This window comes from Pan paniscus, chromosome 1, assembly GCF_029289425.2.
Source record: "Pan paniscus chromosome 1, NHGRI_mPanPan1-v2.0_pri, whole genome shotgun sequence".
Taxonomy (NCBI): domain Eukaryota; kingdom Metazoa; phylum Chordata; class Mammalia; order Primates; family Hominidae; genus Pan; species Pan paniscus.
In genome coordinates, this window is record NC_073249.2 from 67,259,993 (window position 1) to 67,280,852 (window position 20,860).

General features: G+C 39.6%; 1 protein-coding gene across 10 annotated transcripts in view; it reads right to left on the reverse strand.

Annotated features, from left to right (window-relative positions):
- Positions 1-20,525, reverse strand: part of RGSL1 (regulator of G protein signaling like 1) — a 111,857-nt gene extending 91,332 nt beyond the window's left edge. For 4 of the 10 annotated variants that reach the window (XM_055110828.2, XM_055110811.2, XM_055110814.2 and 1 more), the window contains exons 1-4: positions 20,460-20,511; positions 16,606-16,688; positions 12,279-12,353; positions 10,539-10,668 (exon numbers count right to left, since the gene is read on the reverse strand). In XM_055110828.2, the coding sequence (XP_054966803.2) occupies positions 10,539-10,668; positions 12,279-12,353; positions 16,606-16,688; positions 20,460-20,472 (301 nt within the window). In that variant the 5' untranslated portion in view covers positions 20,473-20,511. Of the gene's footprint in view, positions 1-10,538; positions 10,669-12,278; positions 12,354-16,605; positions 16,689-20,459 lie in introns of all 10 variants that reach the window. The other 6 variants (XM_055110809.2, XM_055110801.2, XM_055110797.2 and 3 more) reach the window with 5 other exon arrangements.
- Positions 20,526-20,860: the final 335 nt, after the last annotated feature.

A 20,860-nucleotide genomic window follows, 5' to 3' on the forward strand; every position in this document is an offset into this window, starting at 1 on the left:
CCAATATAGGTGCTTGAAATACATCAGCAAACAGAACAAAAAATCCCTGCCTCCAAGGAGTCTATATTCTTGTGAAGGAGACAGGCACACAATAAGCATAATAAAAAAGTACATTATCTAGTGAGGTTGAAGGTTATAATCAGAATAGAAAAAATGTGGAACGGGATAAAAGAAATTGGTAGTGGTTCAATGAGGAGACAAGATTTGTACAAAGAGTTGAGGAGGTGAGAGAGGGAGCCATGTGAGTATCTACGGAAAGAGCATTCCGGGTAGAGGAAAAAGCCAGTGCAAAGCCTTTAAGTGGAAATGTGTCCGGCATGTTTGAGGAACTGCAAGGAGGCCAATGTGACTGGAATGGAATGAGTGAGGGGAGGGAAGTAGGAAGAGATGAGGTAAGAGAGGAAATGGGGCCAGTTCTCTAGGATCTTGAAGGTCACTGTAGGGGTGTTGAATTTCTCACTGACACAGGAGTCATTGGTAGTATTGGGGGTGTTGAGAAGCAGTGCGGACAGTGAGAAAAGGAGTAATATGATCTGAAATACATTTTTTCCCAATATTTTTATTGTGGGAGAGTACATGTAACATAACGTTTACCATCTTAACTATTTTTAAATGTACGGTTTAGTGGCGTTAAATGTATTAATAATTTTGTACAACCATCGTGACCATCCACCTCCAAAATTCTTTTCATCTTGCAAAACTGAAACTCTTTACTCATTAAACAGTCACTGCCTATTTCCCCCCTTCTCCCAGCTCCTGACAACCACCATTCTACTTCTTTCTCTATGACTTTGACTCTCCTAAGTACCTCATATAAGTGAAATCATACAGTATTTGTCTTTCTGTGACTGGCTTACTTCAATTAGCATGTCTTCAGGATTTATTCATGTTGTAGTCTGTCATAATTTCCTTTTTATGGCTGAATAATATTCCATTGCGCATATATATATTTAAAACCTCACATTTTGCTTATCCATTCATCCATTGATGGTTTCTTGGACTGTTTCCACACTTAACTATTGCGAATAATGCTCCTATGGACATGGATGTACAAATATCTCTCCAGACCCTGCTTTCAATTCTTTTGAGTATATACTCAGAAGTTAAATTGCTGGACCATATAGTAATTCTATTTTTAATTTTTGAGAAACCTCCATGCTATTTTCCACAGTTTGTACCATTTTACAGTCCCGCCAACAAATGCAAAAGAGTTCCAATTTCTCCACATCCTCACCAATGCTTGTTATCTTATTTTTTTGGTACACAATGGGTATGCGATGGTATCTCATTATAGTTTTGATTTGTGTTTCCCTAATGATTAGTCCCGTAGAACATCTTTTCATGTGCTATTGGCTATCTGTATATCTTCTTTGGAGGAATGTTTTGTTTAATTAAGTCTTTTCCCTATTTTTGAATCATGTTGCTCTTTGTTGCTGTTGAGTTTTAGGTGTTCTCCATATATTCTGGATATCAATCCTTTCTCAGATATATGATTTTGAAGTATTTTCTTCCATTCTTTAGGCTGCCTTTTTACTTTTGATAGTATCTTTTGATGCACAAGTTTTTTGATTTTTTATGAAGCCCAATTCTTTGTTGTTGCTTCTTCCTTTCCTGTCATATCCAAGACATCACTGCCAAATCCAATGTTGTGAAGATTTTGTCCTCCGTATATTTTTTCATGGGTTTTATAGTTTTATGCCTTAAATTTAGGTCTTCAATCCATTTTGAGTTAATTTTCATATAGGGTGTTATGTAAGGGTCCAATTTCATTATTTCGCATGTGGACATCCAGTTTACCCAGACCGTTTGTTGAAAAGATGGTCCTTTCCCCATTGAATGGTCTTGGCACCCTTGTCAAAAATCATTTTACCATATATGTGAGGGTTTATTTCTGGGCCTTTTATTCTACTCTGTCTTTCCATATGTCTGCATTTATGCCACCACACTGTTTTTTATTTATTTATTTTTATTTTATTTTATTTTTTTATTATACTTTAAGTTTTAGGGTACATGTGCACAACGTGCAGGTTTGTTACATAGTATACATGTGCCATATTGGTGTGCTGCACCCATTAACTCATCATTTAACATTAGGTATATCTCCTAATGCTATCCCTCCCCCCCCCCACCCCACAACAGGCCCCGGTGTGTGATGTTCCCCTTCCTGTGTCCATGTGTTCTCATTGTTCAGTTCCCACCTATGAGTGAGAACATGCAGTGTTTGGTTTTTCGTCCTTGCGATAGTTTGCTGAGAATGATGGTTTCCAGCTTCATCCGTGTCCCTACAAAGGACATGAACTCATCATTTTTTATGGCTGCATAGTATTCCATGGTGTATGTGTGCCACATTTTCTTAATCCAGTCTATCATTGTTGGACATTTGGGTTGGTTCCAAGTCTTTGCTATTGTGAATAGTGCCACAATAAACATACGTGTGCATGTGTCTTTATAGTAGAATGGTTTATAATCCTTTGGGTATGTACCCAGTAATGGGATGGCTGGGTCAAATGGTATTTCTAGTTCTAGATCCCTGAGGAATCGCCACACTGACTTCCACAATGGTTGAACTAGTTTACAGTCCCACCAACAGTGTAAAAGTGTTCCTATTTCTCCACAACCTCTCCAGCACCTGTTGTTTCCTGACTTTTTAATGATCGCCATTCTAACTAGTGTAAGATGGTATCTCATTGTGGTTTTGATTTGCATTTCTCTGATGGTCAGTGATGATGAGCATTTTTTCATGTCTTTTGGCTGCATAAATGTCTTCTTTTGAGAAGTGTCTGTTCATGTCCTTTGCCCACTTGTTGATGGGGCTGTTTGTTTTTGTCTTGTAAATTTTTTGAGTTCATTGTAGATTCTGGATATTAGCCCTTTGTCAGATGAGTAGATTGCAAAAATTTTCTCCCATTCTGTAGGTTGCCTGTTCACTGTGATGGTAGTTTCTTTTGCTGTGCAGAAGCTCTTTAGTTTAATTAGATCCCATTTGTCAATTTTGGCTTTTATTGCCATTGCTTTTGGTGTTTTAGACATGAAGTCCTTGCCCATGCCTATGTTCTGAATGGTATTGCCTAGGTTTTCTTCTAGGATTTTTATGGTTTTAGGTCTAACATTTAAGTCTTTAATCCATCTTGAATTAATTTTTGTATAAGGTGTAAGAAAGGGATCCAGGTTCAGCTTTCTACATATGGCTAGCCAGTTTTCCCAGCACCATTTATTATATAGGGAATCCCTTCCCCATTTCTTGTTTTTGTCACGTTTGTCAAAGATCAGATAGTTGTAGATATGTGGCATTATTTCTGAGGGCTCTGTTCTGTTCGATTGGTCTATATCTCTGTTTTGGTACCAGTACCATGCTGTTTTGATTACTGTAGCCTTGTGGTATAATTTGAAGTCAGATAACTTGATGCCTCCAGCTTTGTTCTTTTGGCTTAAGATTGACTTGGCGATGCGGGCTCTTTTTGGTTCCATATGAACTTTAAAGTAGTTTTTTTCCAATTCTGTGAAGAAAGTCATTGGTAGCTTGATGGGGATGGCATTGAATCTATAAATTACCTTGGGCAGTATGGCCATTTTCATGATATTGATTCTTCCTATCCATGAGCATGGAATGTTCTTCCATTTGTTTGTGTCCTCTTTTATTTCATTGAGCAGTGGTTTGTAGTTCTCCTTGAAGAAGTCCTTCACATCCATTGTAAGTTGGATTCCTAGGTATTTTATTCTCTTTGAAGCAATTGTGAATGGGAGTTAACTCATGATTTGGCTCTCTGTTTGTCTGTTATTGGTGTATAAGAATGCTTGCACCACACTGTTTTGATTGCTGTAAACTTGTAGTAAGTTTTGAAATCAGAAGGTGAGTCCTGCAGCTTTTTTGAAATTTTTTCAAAATTGTTATGGCTGTTTGGAGTTCCTTGGAAATTTTAGGTTTGACGTTTCTATTTCTGCAAAAGATGTCATTGAGATTTTGATGGAGATTGCGTGAATCTGTAGATTGTTTTGGGTTGTATTGGTATGTTAACAACATTAAGTTTTCCAATCCATAAATAAACATCAGAGGCATTTGTTTATGTCTTCTTTAATTTCTTTCAGCAATGTTTTGTAGTTTTTATTGTGCAAGTCTTTCACCTCCTTAAGTGAATTCCTAAGTATTTTATTCTTTTTAATGCTATTGGTTAATGAAATTGTTCACATAATTTTCCTTTCAGATTGTTCATTGTAAGCGTATGGAAGTGCAACTGATTTTTTGTTTTGTTTTGTTTTTGACTTTGTATCCAGCTACTTTGCTGGATTCATTTCTTAGTTCTAACAGTTTTTTTATGTGTGGAATCTTTGGATTTTTCTACAAAATACTACATTATCTGCAAATGAAGATCATTTGACCTCTTTCTTTCCAATTAAGATGTCTCTTATTTTTCCTTCTTCTTTTGGCCGAATTGCTCTGGTGAGAGTTTCCAGTATGGTGTGAAATAGAATTAGTGAAATCAGGCATTTCCTATTCCTGATCTTAGAGGAAAAGCTTTCAGTTTTTTGTCATTGAGTATGATGTTCACTGTGGATTTTTCATATGTAGCTTTTATTATGTTTAGATAGTTTCTTCTTAATCCTAGTTCGTTGGACATTTTTTCATGAAAGGGTGTTGTATTTTGTCAAATGTTTTTTCTGCATCTATTGAGATGATTATGTAGTTTTCTTCTTTCATTCTGTTAATGTGGTATATTACATTCATTTATTTTCGTATATTGAGGCATCCTTGCATTCCAGGAAAAATATCCCTTTTGGTCATGGTGTTTAATCCTTTTAATATACTGTTGAATGTGGTTTGCTAGTATTTCATTGCAGACTTTTGCATCAATGTTCATCAGGAATATTGGCCTATACTTTTCTTTTCTTATAGTGCCTTGTTTGGCTTTAGTATCAGGGTAATGCTGGCCTCAAAGAAGGAGTGAGAAAGTGATCCTGCCTCTTCAATCTTTTGGAACAGTTTAAGAAGAATTAGTATTAATTCTTCTTTAAATGTTTGGGGTATAAGTCAACAGTAAAACCATCAGGTCCAGGACTTTTCTTTGTCAGGAGATTGTAGATTACTGTTTTAATCTCTTTGCTAGTTATAGGTCTACTCAGATTTTTATTATTATTATTATATTTTAAGTTCTAGGGTACATGTGCACAATGTGCAGATTTGTTACACATGTATACATGTGCCATGTTGGTGTGCTGCACCCATTAACTCATCATTTACATTAGGTATATCTCCTAATGCTATCTCTGCCCCTCCCCCCACCCCATGATAGGCCCCGGTGTGTGATGTTCCCCTTCCTGTGTCCAAGTGTTCTCATTGTTCAATTCCCACCTATGAGTGAGAACATGCGGTGTTTGGTTTTTTGTCCTTGCGGTAGTTTGCTGAGAATGATGGTTTCCAGCTTCATCCATGTCCCTACAAAGACATGAACTCATCCTTTTTTATGGCTGCATAGTATTCCATTCTACTCAGATTTTCTATATATTTTGATTTAGCATTAGTAGATTTTGTGTTTCTAGGAATCCTTCTATCTCATCTAGGCTACCAAATTTGTTGGTGTACAATTGTTCAGAGCACTCTTCTATAATCCTTTTTATTTCTGTAGAATTGATAGTAATGTCCCCACTTTCACTTTATTATTATTATTATAAGATAGGGTCTTGCTCTGTTACCTAGGCTGGAGTGCAGTGGCATATCAAATGCCTCATTACAGCCTCAAATTCCTGGGCTCAAGCAATCCTCGTTCCTCAGCTAGTACTATAGGTGCATGACACCTGTCTGGATTTTTTATTTTTATTTTTTGTGAATACTGGGTCTCATTATGTTGCCCAGGCTGGTCTTGAACTTGTGGCCTCAAGCAATCCTCTCATCCTGGCTCTGTAGAGTTCTGGGATCACAGGCATGAACCATCATGCCAAGACTCATTTTGAATTTAGTGATTTATAGTCTTTTTTAGTAATTATTAAGTCTTCTCTTTCTCTTTTCTTTTTTTTTTTTTCTTCTGAGCAGAGTCTTGCTCTGTCACCTAGGCTAGAGTGCAATGGCATGATCATGGCTCACTGCAACCTCTGCCTCCTGGGTTCAAGTGATTCTCCTGCCTCAGCCTCCCAAGTAGCTGGGATTACAGGATCCCGCCAACATGCCTAGATAATTTTTGTATTTTTAGTAGAGACAGGTTTTCACCATGTTGGCCAGGCTGGTCTCGAGCTCCTGACCTGAGGTGATCCACCCCCTAAGGCATCCCAAAGTGCTGGGATTACAGGCGTGAGCCACCACCCCTGGCCAGTCTTCTGTTTTTCTTAATCCACTTAACTAAAGGTTTATTTTGCTGACTTTTTCAAAGGACTAATTTTTGATCCCACTGATTTTCTCTATTTCATTGTTATTTGCTGTAATCTTTATTATTTCTTTTCTTCTGCTAGCTCTGGGTTTAATTTGCTGTTCTTTTTCTAGAGCCTTAAGTTGTAAAGTTGTGTTATTTGAGATTTTTCTTTTTAAAATGTAAACATAGCTATAAATTTTCCCATTAGCACTGCTTTTATTTTATCCCATAAGTTTTGTTGTTTTCATTTCCATTTATCTCTAAGTATTTTCTAATTTCCCTTGTAATTTTTTCTTTGATCCATTGTTTAATACTGTGTTAATTTCCACAATTTTGTGAATTTTCTACTTTAACTTCTGTTATTTATTTCTAATTTCATCCTTTTGTGGTCAGAGAAGATACTTTGTATGTTGTCTTTTAAAATCTGTTGAGAATTTCTGGCCTAATATATAATCTATCCCGGAAAATGTTCCATGTGCACTTGAGAAGAATGTGTATGCTTTTGTTGTTGAGTAGAGTGTCCTGTATATGTCTTTTAGATCTAGCTAGTTTAATGTATTGTTGAAGTCTCTATTTCCTAACCTATCTTCTGTCTTACTATTCTATTCATTATTAAGAGTGGGTATTGAAGTCTCCAATGATTATTTTAGGATTGTCTATTTTCTCTTTCAGTTCTGTCCATTTTTGCTTCATATATTTTGAGGGTCTGTCATTAGGTGTGTAGATGTTTATAGTTGTTACATCTTGATATGTTGAAACTTGCATTAACAAGTAATGCCCTTCTTTGTCTCTTGTAAACTTTTTTTAAAACTTAAAGGCTATTTTGGAAGGGGAGGGAAGACAGTGCAGGATAAAAATAAATTAATTAAATAAAGTCTATTTTGTCTGATATCATTATAGGCACCCCTGCTTTCTTTTGGTTACTATTTACATGGAATATTTTTTCCATCCATTCATTTTCAATCTATGTCTTTGACTCTAAAGTGAGTCTCTTACAGACAGCATGTAATTGGATCTTGCTTTAAAATTTATTCTGCCAATCTCTGTCTTTTTATTGGAAAGTTTAATCCATTTACAGTTAAAGTTAATTTCCTTTTTTTTTTTTTTTTTTTTTGAGATGGAGTCTTGCTCTGTCGCCCAGGTTGGAGTGCAGTGGCGTGATCTCCACTCACTGCAAGCTCCGCCTCCCAGGTTCATGCCATTCTCCTGCCTCAACTTCCCAAGTAGGTGGGACTACAGGCGCCTGTCACCATTCCTGGCTAATTTTTTTGTATTTTTAATAGAGACAGGGTTTCACCGTGTTAGCCACGATGGTCTCGATCTCCTGACCTCATGATCTGCCCGCCTCAGCCTTCCAAAGTGCTGGGATTACAGGCATGAGCCACCACGCCCAGCCTAAAGTAATTTACTATTAAGAAGAAACATGTCATTCTGTTATTTGCTTTCTATACACCTTATAGCTCTTTTGTTCTGCGTTACCAGGATTATTGTCTTCTTTTGTGTTTAATTGATTTTTTGGTGAAACATTTAAATTCCTTTGTCATTTCCTTTTGTGTAAATTCTGTAGCTATTTTCCTTGCAGTTATCATGAAGATTACATTTAATATTGTAAGTTTATAACACTCTAAGTTGATTTATATCAGCTTAATTTCAGTCACAGACAAAAACTTTGCTTCTTTGACAGCTCTAACTCCACCTCTTTTGGTTGTTGATGTCACAAAATTACATTGTGTTCCCCAAAATATAAACTGATAATTAATTAATGTGCATTAATATCTTAAATTATGTGGAAAACAAAATTTAATGTGGAGTTACCAACCAAAGTTACAATAATACTATCTTTTAGACGAGTAGTTATTCTTTTAAAACATATATTAATCTCTTAAATCTTGAAAAAACAAAAAAGGGCAGTTATAAATCATTACAATGATGATAGCTTTTAAATATTATTTTATTATGATTTTATGATGTTAGTATTATATTTATTTTTATTGAGATCTTTACTACATATGGCTTCAAGTTACTGTCTAGTGTTCTTTCATTTCACCCTGCAGGACTCTCTTGAGCATTTCTTGCGGGAAAGCTCCCTCAGCTTTTGTTTATCTGGGAATATCTTAATTTCATCCTTGCTTTAGAAGGACAGTTTTGTTGAATATAGGATTCTTGGTTATTTTTTTTTTCTTTTAGAACTTTGAATATATCAACCTACTGCCTGCTGGACTCCACAGTTTCTGATGAGAAATCTGCTTATAATCTTATGAATATCCTTTGTAAAGTGATGAATAATTTCTCTTTCTTACTGTTTTCAACATTCTCTCTCTGTCTTTGGCATTCAAGAATATAATATGTCTTGGTGTGGATCTCTTTGAGTTCATCTTACTTGGAGTTCATTGGGCTCTTTGAGGTCTATATTCATGTCTTCCATCAAGTTTGAGAGGTTTTTAGCCATTATATATTCAAATATTCTCTTTGCACCTTTCTTTCTCTACTCTTTTTCTAGACTTCCATAATGTGTGTGTGTGTTGGCCTGCCTGATGGTGCCCCACAAGTCCCATCAAGGGTCTCTGTTCAGTTTTCTTTAAACTTTTTTCTTTCTGTCCCTCAGATTTAATAGTTTCTACTGTCCTATCTTCAGGTTTACTGATTCTTTCTTTTGCCTGCTCTAATCTGCCTTTAAATCTTTCTAGTAGAATTTTCATTTTAGTTGTGCTTTTCAGCTACAGAATTACTTTTGTTTTTTTAAGGTTTTTCTCTGTATTAATATTTCCATTTTGTTCATTTATCACTTTCTTGACTTTCTCTACATCTTCCTTTAGTTCTTTGACCATATTTAAGGCAGTTGTTTTAAAGTCTTTATCTAGTAGATCTGCCATCAGAGCTCTCTCAAGGACAGCTTCTTTAGGTTTATCTTTATTTTCTTTAAATTGACCATACTTTCCTCTTTGTGTGCCTTCTGATTTTTTTTTTGTTAAAAACTGAATATTTGAACCTAATGATGTGTTAACTCTGGAAATCAGATTCCCTCCTTTTCACAGAGTGTGCTGGGGGGTTTTTTGTGGTTAATTTTGTTAGTTGCTATTATTATTATTATTACTGTAGGATATCTCTGTGCCAAGAATTGGCCTGAGGCATAAATTTGTCTCCCTATATCTTTTCTGAGCCTGCAACTTTCTTTAAGCATAGGCAGTTACTTTCTAATTTTCTCCATATATGCAGTTGTTTTTGAATGCCCTAATCCTTAAGATCTGCCTCCCAAAAGGAAAAAAAAAAAAGAGAAAAATGAAGAAGGGGGAAGATGTCAGCTCTGTAAATCCCCTAAATATCACTTCAGCTAGAGGGAGAGGGGCTTACAACAAAGGGAAAGTATAACGAGTGCCCACGTCTTTGCCTGTACTTCTGTGATCAGAAGTAGCAATTGGAGCACAGATCCTTAATATTTGGAAGACAGGATTCTTTTTGCCCACCCTGGCTCCTGTAAGCTGCCCCAGGAACATGTGCACAACTGTGTGCCATGGGGCTGGGGTTGAGGGTAAGTAGCTGCCATTGTGCAAAGAGCTGAAATTGAATGAGATCAACTACAATTTACTGGCTAAAGTTTCCCCCCAAAAGTTGCAAGTTTCAATAGACTCTAGAGTTTCAAAATATTTACATCATACAGATTCTGCCAGTACAATTGTTGTCTAGATGAGGAAACAGATTCCTAGTGCTTCCTATTTCATCATCTTCCTGGGAGTCCCTCCAGCACCACCACCAATTACTTTTTAAGAGGCTCACTCTGGCTTCTATGAGCAAGAGAGCAAGAGAAAAAGCAAGGAGACAAATTAAGAGATGATTTCATTAATTAGGTAAGAAATTCTGGAGGCTTAAACCAGTTGGTAGTAATGAAGGTGGTGAAATCTGTTTGTTCTAAATTAGGCAATTTTACTATGTTCTGCGGCCACCATTAATTTTCTCATTTCTGGCTACAGTGAGATAAACAGCCCAGTCCATCAGATTCCTGCATATTTCTCTTGATACCAATATTTCATGCTAAGAGTTTACCTATTGCCAAAACATGGGCTGGGCTATGCACATATCTATAAATTCAGCCAGTATTTGTACCTTACTATAGTACTGACAGGCATAAGATCATTATGAAGTGTGACTTCCTATATTTCTACACACACACACACACACACACACACGCACACCAATGCTTACCTCCTTCTGGGGACTTAATGAAACTGATGAACTCCTGACAGAGAATGTAATGGAAACACAAGTTTGTTTTACAGAAGAAAGGTAATCGGTATTTTTCCAACCAGGTCAATAACCCTTTGTATTTGGCAATCTAGAGTCAAAGCAAAATAGAAACAAAAATGCTAAATGAAACTGAACTGCTAAAAAAATACAACTTAGTAAGTGGCAACTAATCATCTCACACTTGCAGTGTCTGGCCAGAAGGATAGGTGTGTTGATTAAAAATAATTTCTATAAACCTGGAACCTGGACTTAAGAAAAAGAAGTATCAAAGAGGAGCAGAGACTTGCAAAGAAGTAAATGGATCAGTAGAAAATAAAAAGCTTGATCTTTCATGAAAAAATTCTTTCTTATCCCTGAGTGAAGTTGTTAAAGAAAAAATCTAAGTCTTGCTTGACAGAAGAAAAGCAGAAAAGATTTGGGTCTGTGGTGTCAGATCATAACTCTATTCAACTTGCTTCTTTGTAAACACACTCATAATTTCTAACAAGCTCCTAACCCCTATCAATTGCACTATATGTACAAAAACAAAATTCACACATAGCATCATTTAGAATACAGGATATATTCTGAAGGATCAAGCCACAGAGAAAGGAGGTAATTTTTTTCAGCTTTCAGGGTTATCCTTGGGAAATCAAACATAAGCTTCAGAATAGAATGTCTCTTCTCAACTCTCCAGAACTCAGGGAAAGCGAAACCTTGTTGTTATCAGGGTTTAGAGTGGTCTGTCTGATTCTACATGCCCCCTTGTAGGGGATGTGGAAGCCATTGGTAAGTCTAAGGTCTACATAGTGGAAAAGGAAAACAGGAGTGGGGACAAGGGGAAAAATAAGAAAAAAGAAAAAGGGCATAAAGAAAAAAATTGGGAGAAAAACATGCCTCTGGAGAATAGTGGAGTAGTCACTAGAAATTGCAGAGAAGCATCTTATCTTGATGTATATCTGATAATGCATACTGACAATAATTATGTGGCCCATGGGCTGCCACTTCCCATCCGACACCCATTGCAGACATTGCCAGTCAATTCCCAGACTCTTTCTTGCTTAGAAGTGCCCTTAAAGTTCTTCTCAGGACAGTTTCCCAAGTGTCTAACCTATCACGGTAGATGTGAGAATCCCATTTGCTAACTATGGACTAGAATATAATGGAAATAATTCACCAGCAATTGCTTGGATAAGAGGTAAAAAATGTAAAAAGGAGAAATGTAGACCTGGATTGATGCTGTCTGTTCTACTCACCTGCTTTACAGTTTCTCCTATAGTTACCCTCTGGACCTCCTCTTTTTCTCCCTCTCCCAATTCACATTTCAAGTAGTTCCCTCAGGCCAGGCACGGTGGCTCAGGCCTGTAATCCCAGCAATTTGGGAGGCCGAGGCGGGTGAATTGCTAGAGCTCAGTAGCTCAAGACCAGCCTGGGCAACATGGTGAAACTCCGTCTCTACCAAAAATACAAAAAATTAGCCAGGCATAGTGGCATGTGCCTGTGTGGTCCCAGCTATTTGGGAGGCTTAGGTGGGAGGATTGCTTGAACCAGGGAGGCAAAGGTTGCAGTGAGCTAAGATCGCACCACTGCACTGCAGCCTGGGTGACAGAATGAGACCCCATCTCCAAAACAAAAACAAAAACAAATTAACAACAAAAAACAATTATAGTTCCCTCATTCTCCACCCTAAACTCTCTACCTCTGAAGAATTTTACTCACCAAGTTACAAGGTATTTCTGGCCACAAGCTCCACTGTGAATTTTCAACAGTATAAAGTGGTGTCTGACCAAAAACCTGCAAAACAAAGCTAGGAAACAGTCAAGGGAGTAGAGCTTCTCTTCATGTATATGACACAGTCCCTCTACAGCCACAGAGGAAGGGAGGTTCCATGGCTCTTTTATTTCAAGGGACACTAATTCTTAAATTTATTCTACTCCATCAACTTGCCCTGCACACATGCAAACAAGCTCTAAACAGACTGAATTGCAAGATTCACTCATCTTTTGGCTCCACCATGCCCCAACCTGGGAGCTATCTTTCCTGTGGAGCCTGAGCCGACCTGAGAGCTATTTGCTTGTGTGCAAAGGCCAAGGCCCATGATATTAGAACGTATTTACTTTGTGTACTCAGTATTCACTTTTCTCCCTGGACTTAGCAAATGTCTAAAATGTTTTCCCAGTGAAAAATAGCTTTGGGTTTACCTAAACTGGAGAAGACAGACAGGACTAAAGATGTGGAGACTGGGGATACAAATTACACAGGGAGGCATTGAGAGTGTCCAAAATTGATAATGTAATTCTAGGATACCATCCCCTTTTGTCATGGAAAAGAGACTGTCACCTAGGCAACCACCTTTGAAATGGATGGGAAAGGACTTCTATGTTTACAGGTATGTAAACTTAAGCAGTCTCATCATGGGCAACAAAATGTCTTCAAAGTGTCCCAGAAGTATTTGCAGAAAACTAGACGGGCTGAAGCTCCAATTACTGGCTGAACTCTTAGCACATCATGTCAGTCTGACCATCTGCCCTAGATGAACAGCCTCACACTTTTGTTAGTCTATGGCCCTCTTCCCTCAATCCCATTTGTCCCTTGTCACTGGCTGTGAGGTGCTGAAGGAAGGTGATGTTGCTGTCTGCATGTTACAATTGTAAGTCTGTAAAGGAGACTCAGTCCTTAGGGATCTCTCTCTGCTCTGGACTCAGTGTGTAACACAACACACACTGAGTGGGGTGTTAAGCTACCTTTAAGGAGTGGCAGTAGGACTGTGAAGTTGTGAGATTATGTGGGAGTGGGGTTTGGAAGCAGTTTCACTACCCGACATTTATACCATAGAGGGCACAGGCTAATGTGGAAAACACATCAGGCCTGGAGCCAGCAGACCTGGTCAGCTCCTAGAACCGCCCTAGATTCACTGTGTGATCTTAGGCATATCATTTAACTTTTTTGTTTGTTTGTTTGTTTTTGAGATGGAGTCTGGCTCTGTCACCTGGGCTGGAGTGCAGTGGAACGATCTCGGCTCACTGCAACCTCCGCCTCCTGTGTTCAAGTGATTCTCCTACCTCAGCCTCCCTAGTAGCCGGGATTACAGGCATGCGCCACCATACCTAGCTAATTTTTATAGTTTCAGTAGAGATGGGGTTTCATCATGTTCGCCAGGATGGTCTTGAACTCTTGACCTCAAGTGATCTGCCTGCCTCGCCCTCCCAAAGTGCTGGGATTACAGCAAATCACTGAACTTCTGAGATCCATTGGTAAAAAGGGAAAATACTTCCTACTTCACACGGTGACTATGGGAATTAAGTGGTAGAAATTTGTAAACTTAAGGAGTATTCAACATGAACTACTACTGCTGTCTCTCTTTATAGGCCACAGCTGCCTAAGTGGCCAGGACTTTCTTATACTCTTGGCTGGAACTCCCCTCCCCAATCACTCTCTGTTTCTAGAACATTATTGTGAATTGTTTTAATTGTGTTGGTGAATTAACTGATTAACGGGTCTTAAGATTACTTCTCGGCCAGGCGTGGAGGCTTACGCCTGTAATCCCAACACTTTGGGAGGCCGAGGCAGGCGGATCATCTGAGGTCTGGAGTTTGAGATCAGCCTGACCAACATGGAGAAACTCCGTCTCTACTAAAAATACAAAAGATTAGCTGGGCGTGGTGGTGCACGCCTGTAGTCCCAGCTACTTGGGAGGCTGAGGCGGGAGAATCACTTGAACCCAGAAGGTGGAGGTTGCAGTGAGATGAGATTGTGCCACTGCACTCCAGCCTAGGCAACAAGAGCAAAATCTGTCTCAAAAAAAAAAAAAAGATTACTTCTGAAACCTTCATTAAGACAGTGGCAGAGACAATAGTAAGAGTGAGAAACACATAAAAGACCCACTCCCCGAGAGGCCTTTTCCTTATCCTCATTTTAATCCTGTTGCCTGATACCACCATCCATCCAAGCACCCAAGCCTGTTACCCTTGCTTCCTTTCTTCCTGTTACCACCTTGCCCAACATTTAAACAGTGACATGGTCCTATATTTTGTTTTGTTAACAATCTCCTCTACTTATCCCATCCTCCTCTCCCCTTTCCCTTCAGACCCTCATTACTTCCCACCTAGATGATTGAAACAACCTCCTAACCACTTTCCCTTCCTCCATTAAGGTCTCCTGCCCACCCATTGGCCAGACCTCTGCAGAGTAGTTTTCTCAGATGAAAGTCTGAACATGTTACTCCTTTACTTCAAATCCTTCGATGGCTCTCTAACACCTTAGGGTAATGTCCAAACTCCTAGGCATAGTTTGCCTGATCTCCAGGGCTTGGCGCAGCCTGCCTGTGCAGCTTATCTCTTGTAGCATCTCACCCTTACAACTGTTCTTCAGCCTTCCTGAGTTACTTACAATTTGCCCCAAAGTGTCAAAGGATTGTGTTCTTTGGTGCCTTTACTTTCTCTGTTCTGTCTATAATGCTTTTGTTTTTCTTGCTACTCACTCCCTAGTCTTTTCCTCCTATTTTTATTCTTTTTTTTTTTTTTTCTTTTTGAGGTGGAGTCTCGCTCTGTCACTTAGGCTGGAGTGCAGTGGTGCAATCTCGGCTCACTGCAACCTCCGCCTCCTGGGCTCAAGTGATTCTCGTGCCTCAGCCTCCTGAGTAGCTGGCACTACAGGCTCCCGCCACCACGCCCAGCTAATTTTTGTATTTTTAGTAGAGACAGGATTTCACCATGTTGGCCAGGCTGGTCTCAAACTCCCAAATTCAGGTGATCCCCCCACCTTGGCCTCCCAAATTGCTGGGGTTACAGGCATGAGCCACCGTGCCCCGCCTCCTCCTATTTCTTTATGCACCCTTTCCTCCTCACCTTCTGCTTCCAGTTACCTGTCAAGTACCTCCTTGTCTTTTAATATTTGTCTTGTGTCAGCTTTTCCTGACTTTTCCAGGTAGGGATGATCTCTCTGTCTCATGAGTACTGTACTCCCACTGCCTCCTAAAAACTTCTGTCATGTCACCCAGACCTTCAATAAATATCTCTCACACTAGACTGGGAATTCCATGAGGACAGGAATGCAGGGATGGTGTCATTAATATGTGCATCCCCAATACTAAGCCCAGCCCAGGGGCTGGCACAAAGTAACCACCCAATAACTATGTGTGGGATAGAGAGGGTGCTTCTCCCACTTGAGTGAAATTTCGCCTTTTAGTATATACCATCTTATGGGAAAGGGTGCATCAAGATGAGTCACAATTCATAAGGCACCAGTGTTAAAATGTCACCAAGGATTTAAACCAAAAAAGATTCAGGATAAGTCCAGGTTTGAGTTTAAGAACACTTTGATGTTTGAGGTTTGTTTTAGTTGCATAGATTAAGGAAATAGATAGGTTTGTTCCAGTCAACAACAATTTCTATGCACTAAACACCTGGTAAAGGGAGTAGAGCAGAATAAATAATCCTCAGTCCTTGTCCTGCAGAAATTCACTGTCTCATAATCTAGTGGGGGCCACGCACACACACACACACATACAACTCAAGAGAGTTGCAAAGTGCCAAGGGGCTCAGAAGCAGAGAAGTTCCCATCAGGAGGTTCCAATGCTGAGGACCTAGGAATTCCTTAAGGAGAATGGAATTTAAGCAGAGATTTGAAGAGTATTTAAGATTTTTGTAGGCGGAACTATAGGAAAGGTATTCCTGGCAGAAAACAGACACAGCCCAAGGAGAGGTTCAGAGGTGGGGGAATGCCAGGGGTACCCAGTGAGGGTAGACCTCTGTCAACAGAGCACTTGGAATCAGCAGAGGGTATGATGAGAAGTAACTTTGGACAGGTAAAGGCAAGTAAGGAGGCTGGGGATTTAGGATCTGATGACATCAACAATGGGAAGCTTTTGGAGATTTTACAGGTGGTTCTGGTTCATGTTTATTTGCTCAAATTAAAAGAGTTTTTTATTTAAGAAGACATTTAGTAAAACCCCAAATAACAACAAACAAAAATAGTCACTCAGCTCTGTGAGATTCACTATTCAGCTGCTAATGAAATATTTGTATTTAAATCTGAGAATGCTTACCGGGAGGGAAAGAAATGTGTTGAAAAAATCGGCAAAGACTTCATCCTCTAGCAGAATTATAAGATTTGTAGAACCAATTATCTCTATATGGAGAGAGAGAAATAAAAAACCAAAACATGAACCAGAATTGCATTCAGGTTCAGAAAATGAAGCAATCGAATGGATCATTTCACGTTGCCAAATCTCAGCATGATGACAGCCTCTAGGGTCACGCAATTCAATTTGCATGTCCTTCTCCAGGACTCTCTTTTTCAATATCATTCTGCTTAAACACTCCCAGCTGTGGGGAGCTCACTGACTCAGGTATGCCCATTCCGTTTATGAAGAAGGCGAAGTGGTAGATTTCTTTTTTCCTACTGTGACTGTCTTCCTTTATCTTATGTATGTAAAAATCACGCCCTCTGAAGCTTGACAGAATTCACTTAAGTCCCCTTAAAAGGGACAGTGCTTCCAGTATTTATAAAGACATCACAGACGTCTGCTTACCTCCAACCCCGCTGGCTAGTCACCAGGCAATTCTTCAACCCATTCCTCACATGGCCTTCTCTCCATCTGGTTCTCTCATTGGCTGGAGTGGTACTCACAACTGAAATACTTCAAATGCTTCCCAGAGCAGAACATAAGAGAACCCTTGCCTGGGTTGCATCTGATGCTAGTGTAATGGGGCCTGAAGTGGGGTTAGCTTTGGGGGCTCTCATATTACACTATTAACTCCATTATGCTTTTACTTATGAGGTCACATTTCAGAAACCAAGGGCAGGAATGTACATTTATTCCAGTCAAATTTCAACTTGGTAGGTTTGGTTTAACATTACTGCCTGACAAGAGCTTTCTTGAATATTAATTTGATCATGCAACATACTTATTACTTCTCTCAGGTGTGATCATCGTGCTGCCCAAGTTAATTCAAGAAGATAATGTCATAAAGCCAAACACGGAGACCCCAGGTGAATGAAGCAACTAACTCCTCTAGTAAATAAGTTTCCTCTAATTTACTGTCTATGCTCCTTAGAGCACAATATTCAGCTAGTGAATAATAAACTAATTGTTTTATCAATGGCCCACCATCACTCAGTCATACCCAAAGTTCATAATGAAAGACTGAAAAATGGGTCCGAATACTATGCCCTAAGCTCATCTCTCAACCTAAGCATCTGATGAGGACAGTAAGTGCCATGCACAGTCACAAACATGTAGTTATGATATAAGAAAACTAAACAATCATTTTTCCTGATGACACTGGTGGTTGTTGGCTTCATATATTAGAAATAGAATTAGAAACTCCTGGCCAGGCATGGTGGCTCATGCCTATAATCCCAACACTTTGGGAGGCTGAGGCTGGTGGATTGCTTGAGGCCAGGAGCTCAAGACCAGGCTGACCAACATGATGAAACCCTGTCTCTACTAAAAATACAAAATTTAGCCAGGCATAGTGGCGGGAGCCTGTAATCCCAACTACTTGGGAGGCTGAGGCAGGAGAATCGCTTGAAGCCAGGAGGTGGAGGTTGCAGTGAGCCAAGATCGCACCACTGCACTCCAGCCTGAGTGACAGAGTGAGACTGTCTCAAAAAAAAAAAAAAGGAAACCCAGATAAACACTATTGTGAGTGACAGAGCTGGTATCAGCACTTGCCCTCTGTTCACATACATCTTTTTTCTTGCTGTCAAGTGCTATGTGTGTTTTATGTGTACCCCTCCCAAGCCCTCTGCTCTTCTTTTTATAAGCAGTCCTTGATTTATTTAATCTATTCCATATGGGTGATTCCAAAATCTGTGTTTTCAGTCCAGGCTTCTCTCCTTCACTCTGGTTTTAAATATACATGAGCTATGGACCAGCTCTACATGCATATCCATCAGACACTTTCATCTCAACATGTTCAATGTGTCCAGGCCTCCCAACCTGCTCCTTTTCCTACATTCCCAGTCCCAGTTACTGGAATTATCATTCAATAAATTATCTAATCCTGAAAACTGAGGCTCTTCTCTCTGTCTCTGTCCCTGTCTCTCACTCTCACTCTCACTCTCAATCTCTCTCACTCTTGCTCTTACTCTCTTGTTCTCTCTCTCTCCCCTCCATGCCCCTACATGCAATGGGGGACCATGCTATATGGTTTCTCTTTGTACCTATCTCTGGAATCTGTCTTCTCCTTTCCATCCATAAAGTTACTCTTCCATTACAGGCCTCTATGCTCTCTCACCTAGACTTCTGCATCAGCTTCTTAAATGGTCTCCCTAGCTCCCACCTCTTGCCCTTCCAACCACCCTCCACGTACTGCCACCATAATCTGTTGATATTATTATTGTTAAAGTCTTTCAAAATCTCCTCGATGTCCTAGAAGGTAAAGTCCAAACTCTCTAGTGTAGTATCTGAGGCTTTACCCCATCTGGCTTTTGAGTTTCCTCCCAGCCTCATTTCCTGCCTCTCTGCGCACTCTGCCTCCTGTTTGCAAGCTAAGCCAAGGCATTGCTGTTTCCTGCATGTGCTAGGTACTCTCACTTGAAACCTCCATGTCTTTGTTCCCATATTCCCATTGCTTCAAATGTTTTCTTAAGTACAGTCAGCTCACAAATTAATAGTCATCCATTAAGAACTGGTTTACATATAATCTTGGTGAACCAAGAAAGGTAGAATCTACTGCAATGGTAGAATTCATCACTATCTCCCTATACCATCACGTATATCCTCCATTATTACAATTAACAAGTCTTACTGTTTTTATCCATTGATATATCTGTCTTCCTCATCAGACTGAGCATGTGAGAGGAGGGACTTTGTTTTTTCACCTTTCTTCCTCTAGGCTCTAAAAGTGTTTGCACAATGTCTAAGTTCTGTAAATGTGGAATAAATTGTTCTTTCAAAAGATAATCTTCAATCTTTTTTTTTTTTTTTGCCAAAGTCTCACTCCGTCACCCAGGCTGGAATGCAGTGGCATGATCTCAACTCACTGCAACCTCTGCCTCCCAGATTCAAGTGATTCTTGTGTCTCAACCTCTCAAGTAGCTGGGATTACAGTGCATGCCACCACACCTGGCTAATTTCTGTATTTTCAGTAGAGATGGGGTTTTACCATGTTGGCCAGGCTGGTCTTGAACTCCTGACCTCAGGTAATCCACCTGCCTCAGCCTCCCAAAGTACTGGGATTACAAGGGTGAGCCAACGCTCCCAGCCGATGATTTTCAATCTTTTGGACTTTTGTTTGTTTATCATTCATAGAGTCTAACATGGATTTGTTGAATGAGTATATTACTGAGCCCATCTGAATACAGAAAAGTGGGGTTTGGCAGAAATTCCCTAGTGATTGTTTTTCATAGCTACACACACCGCTGGTGGCAAGGGGCTTGACTATGCTAGGGCTTGCCATTGCCAAAACAGTCTTAAGGAGATATAGAGACAAGGCTCTGTACATCCTTCCCTTCCTCATCCTCTCATTTCTCCATTCTTGTTTTTCCTTCTTACCTGTTCTGCCTTCAAACTTCCTAATAATTTGAGAAGGCTTTTAGCACCCATTCCACGCCATAATAATATTGACTTGGCAACAAATGAAATCACTGCATAATCTCAAACCCCATACCAGTCTTCTCTCTGGAGGAGAGGTGGCCCAATCCACATTTTACTTCCTCCCTCTTGCCTTAGTTGTCTTATGAATAAGGCCCTGTACTATCCTCAAAGATCTGGTGGCAGAAGGTAGGAGGAAGGGGAAGAAGGAGAAAGAGAAGGAAAACAAAGTCATGAATAACACAAAAGTCACCCATGGTGCCCCTGAATGGCTCAGATCTATTAACAATTGGGAAGATGAATGGTTTGCCTTATTTGAGAGACTCAAGGCCTTGGAGACATCCCTCGCAGAGACTCACCAGCACTGCTCATGTTGCCATGCTCTTCCTGACACAGTAATTTGTTAGGGGCAGAATTACCCCCGAGTCAACAGAACTTTATCCATTGTGAACACGTAATGACACCTTCTCTAAGGGGTTCCAGATTCTATCTGGCAGTGATCTACTTACCTCTGGTGTAGGCCTTAATCTGAAGATAAGTCTTTATCTTACCTAATCTGCTGAATCCCCTTGGACATACAAGACTCCTCCTATACTTAAGCCTTTAGTTCATACTATTTTATTTGACAAGTTCTTTATAATTGTGCCCAAGATCTCTTGTCTGCTCCAACCTCTCCCATGCTAGGGTGACTTTTGCATTGCTAAACTCAGCTCCTAAGGGTCTTGTAAATGGTTACATTTGATGTAATTTTAATAAGCAG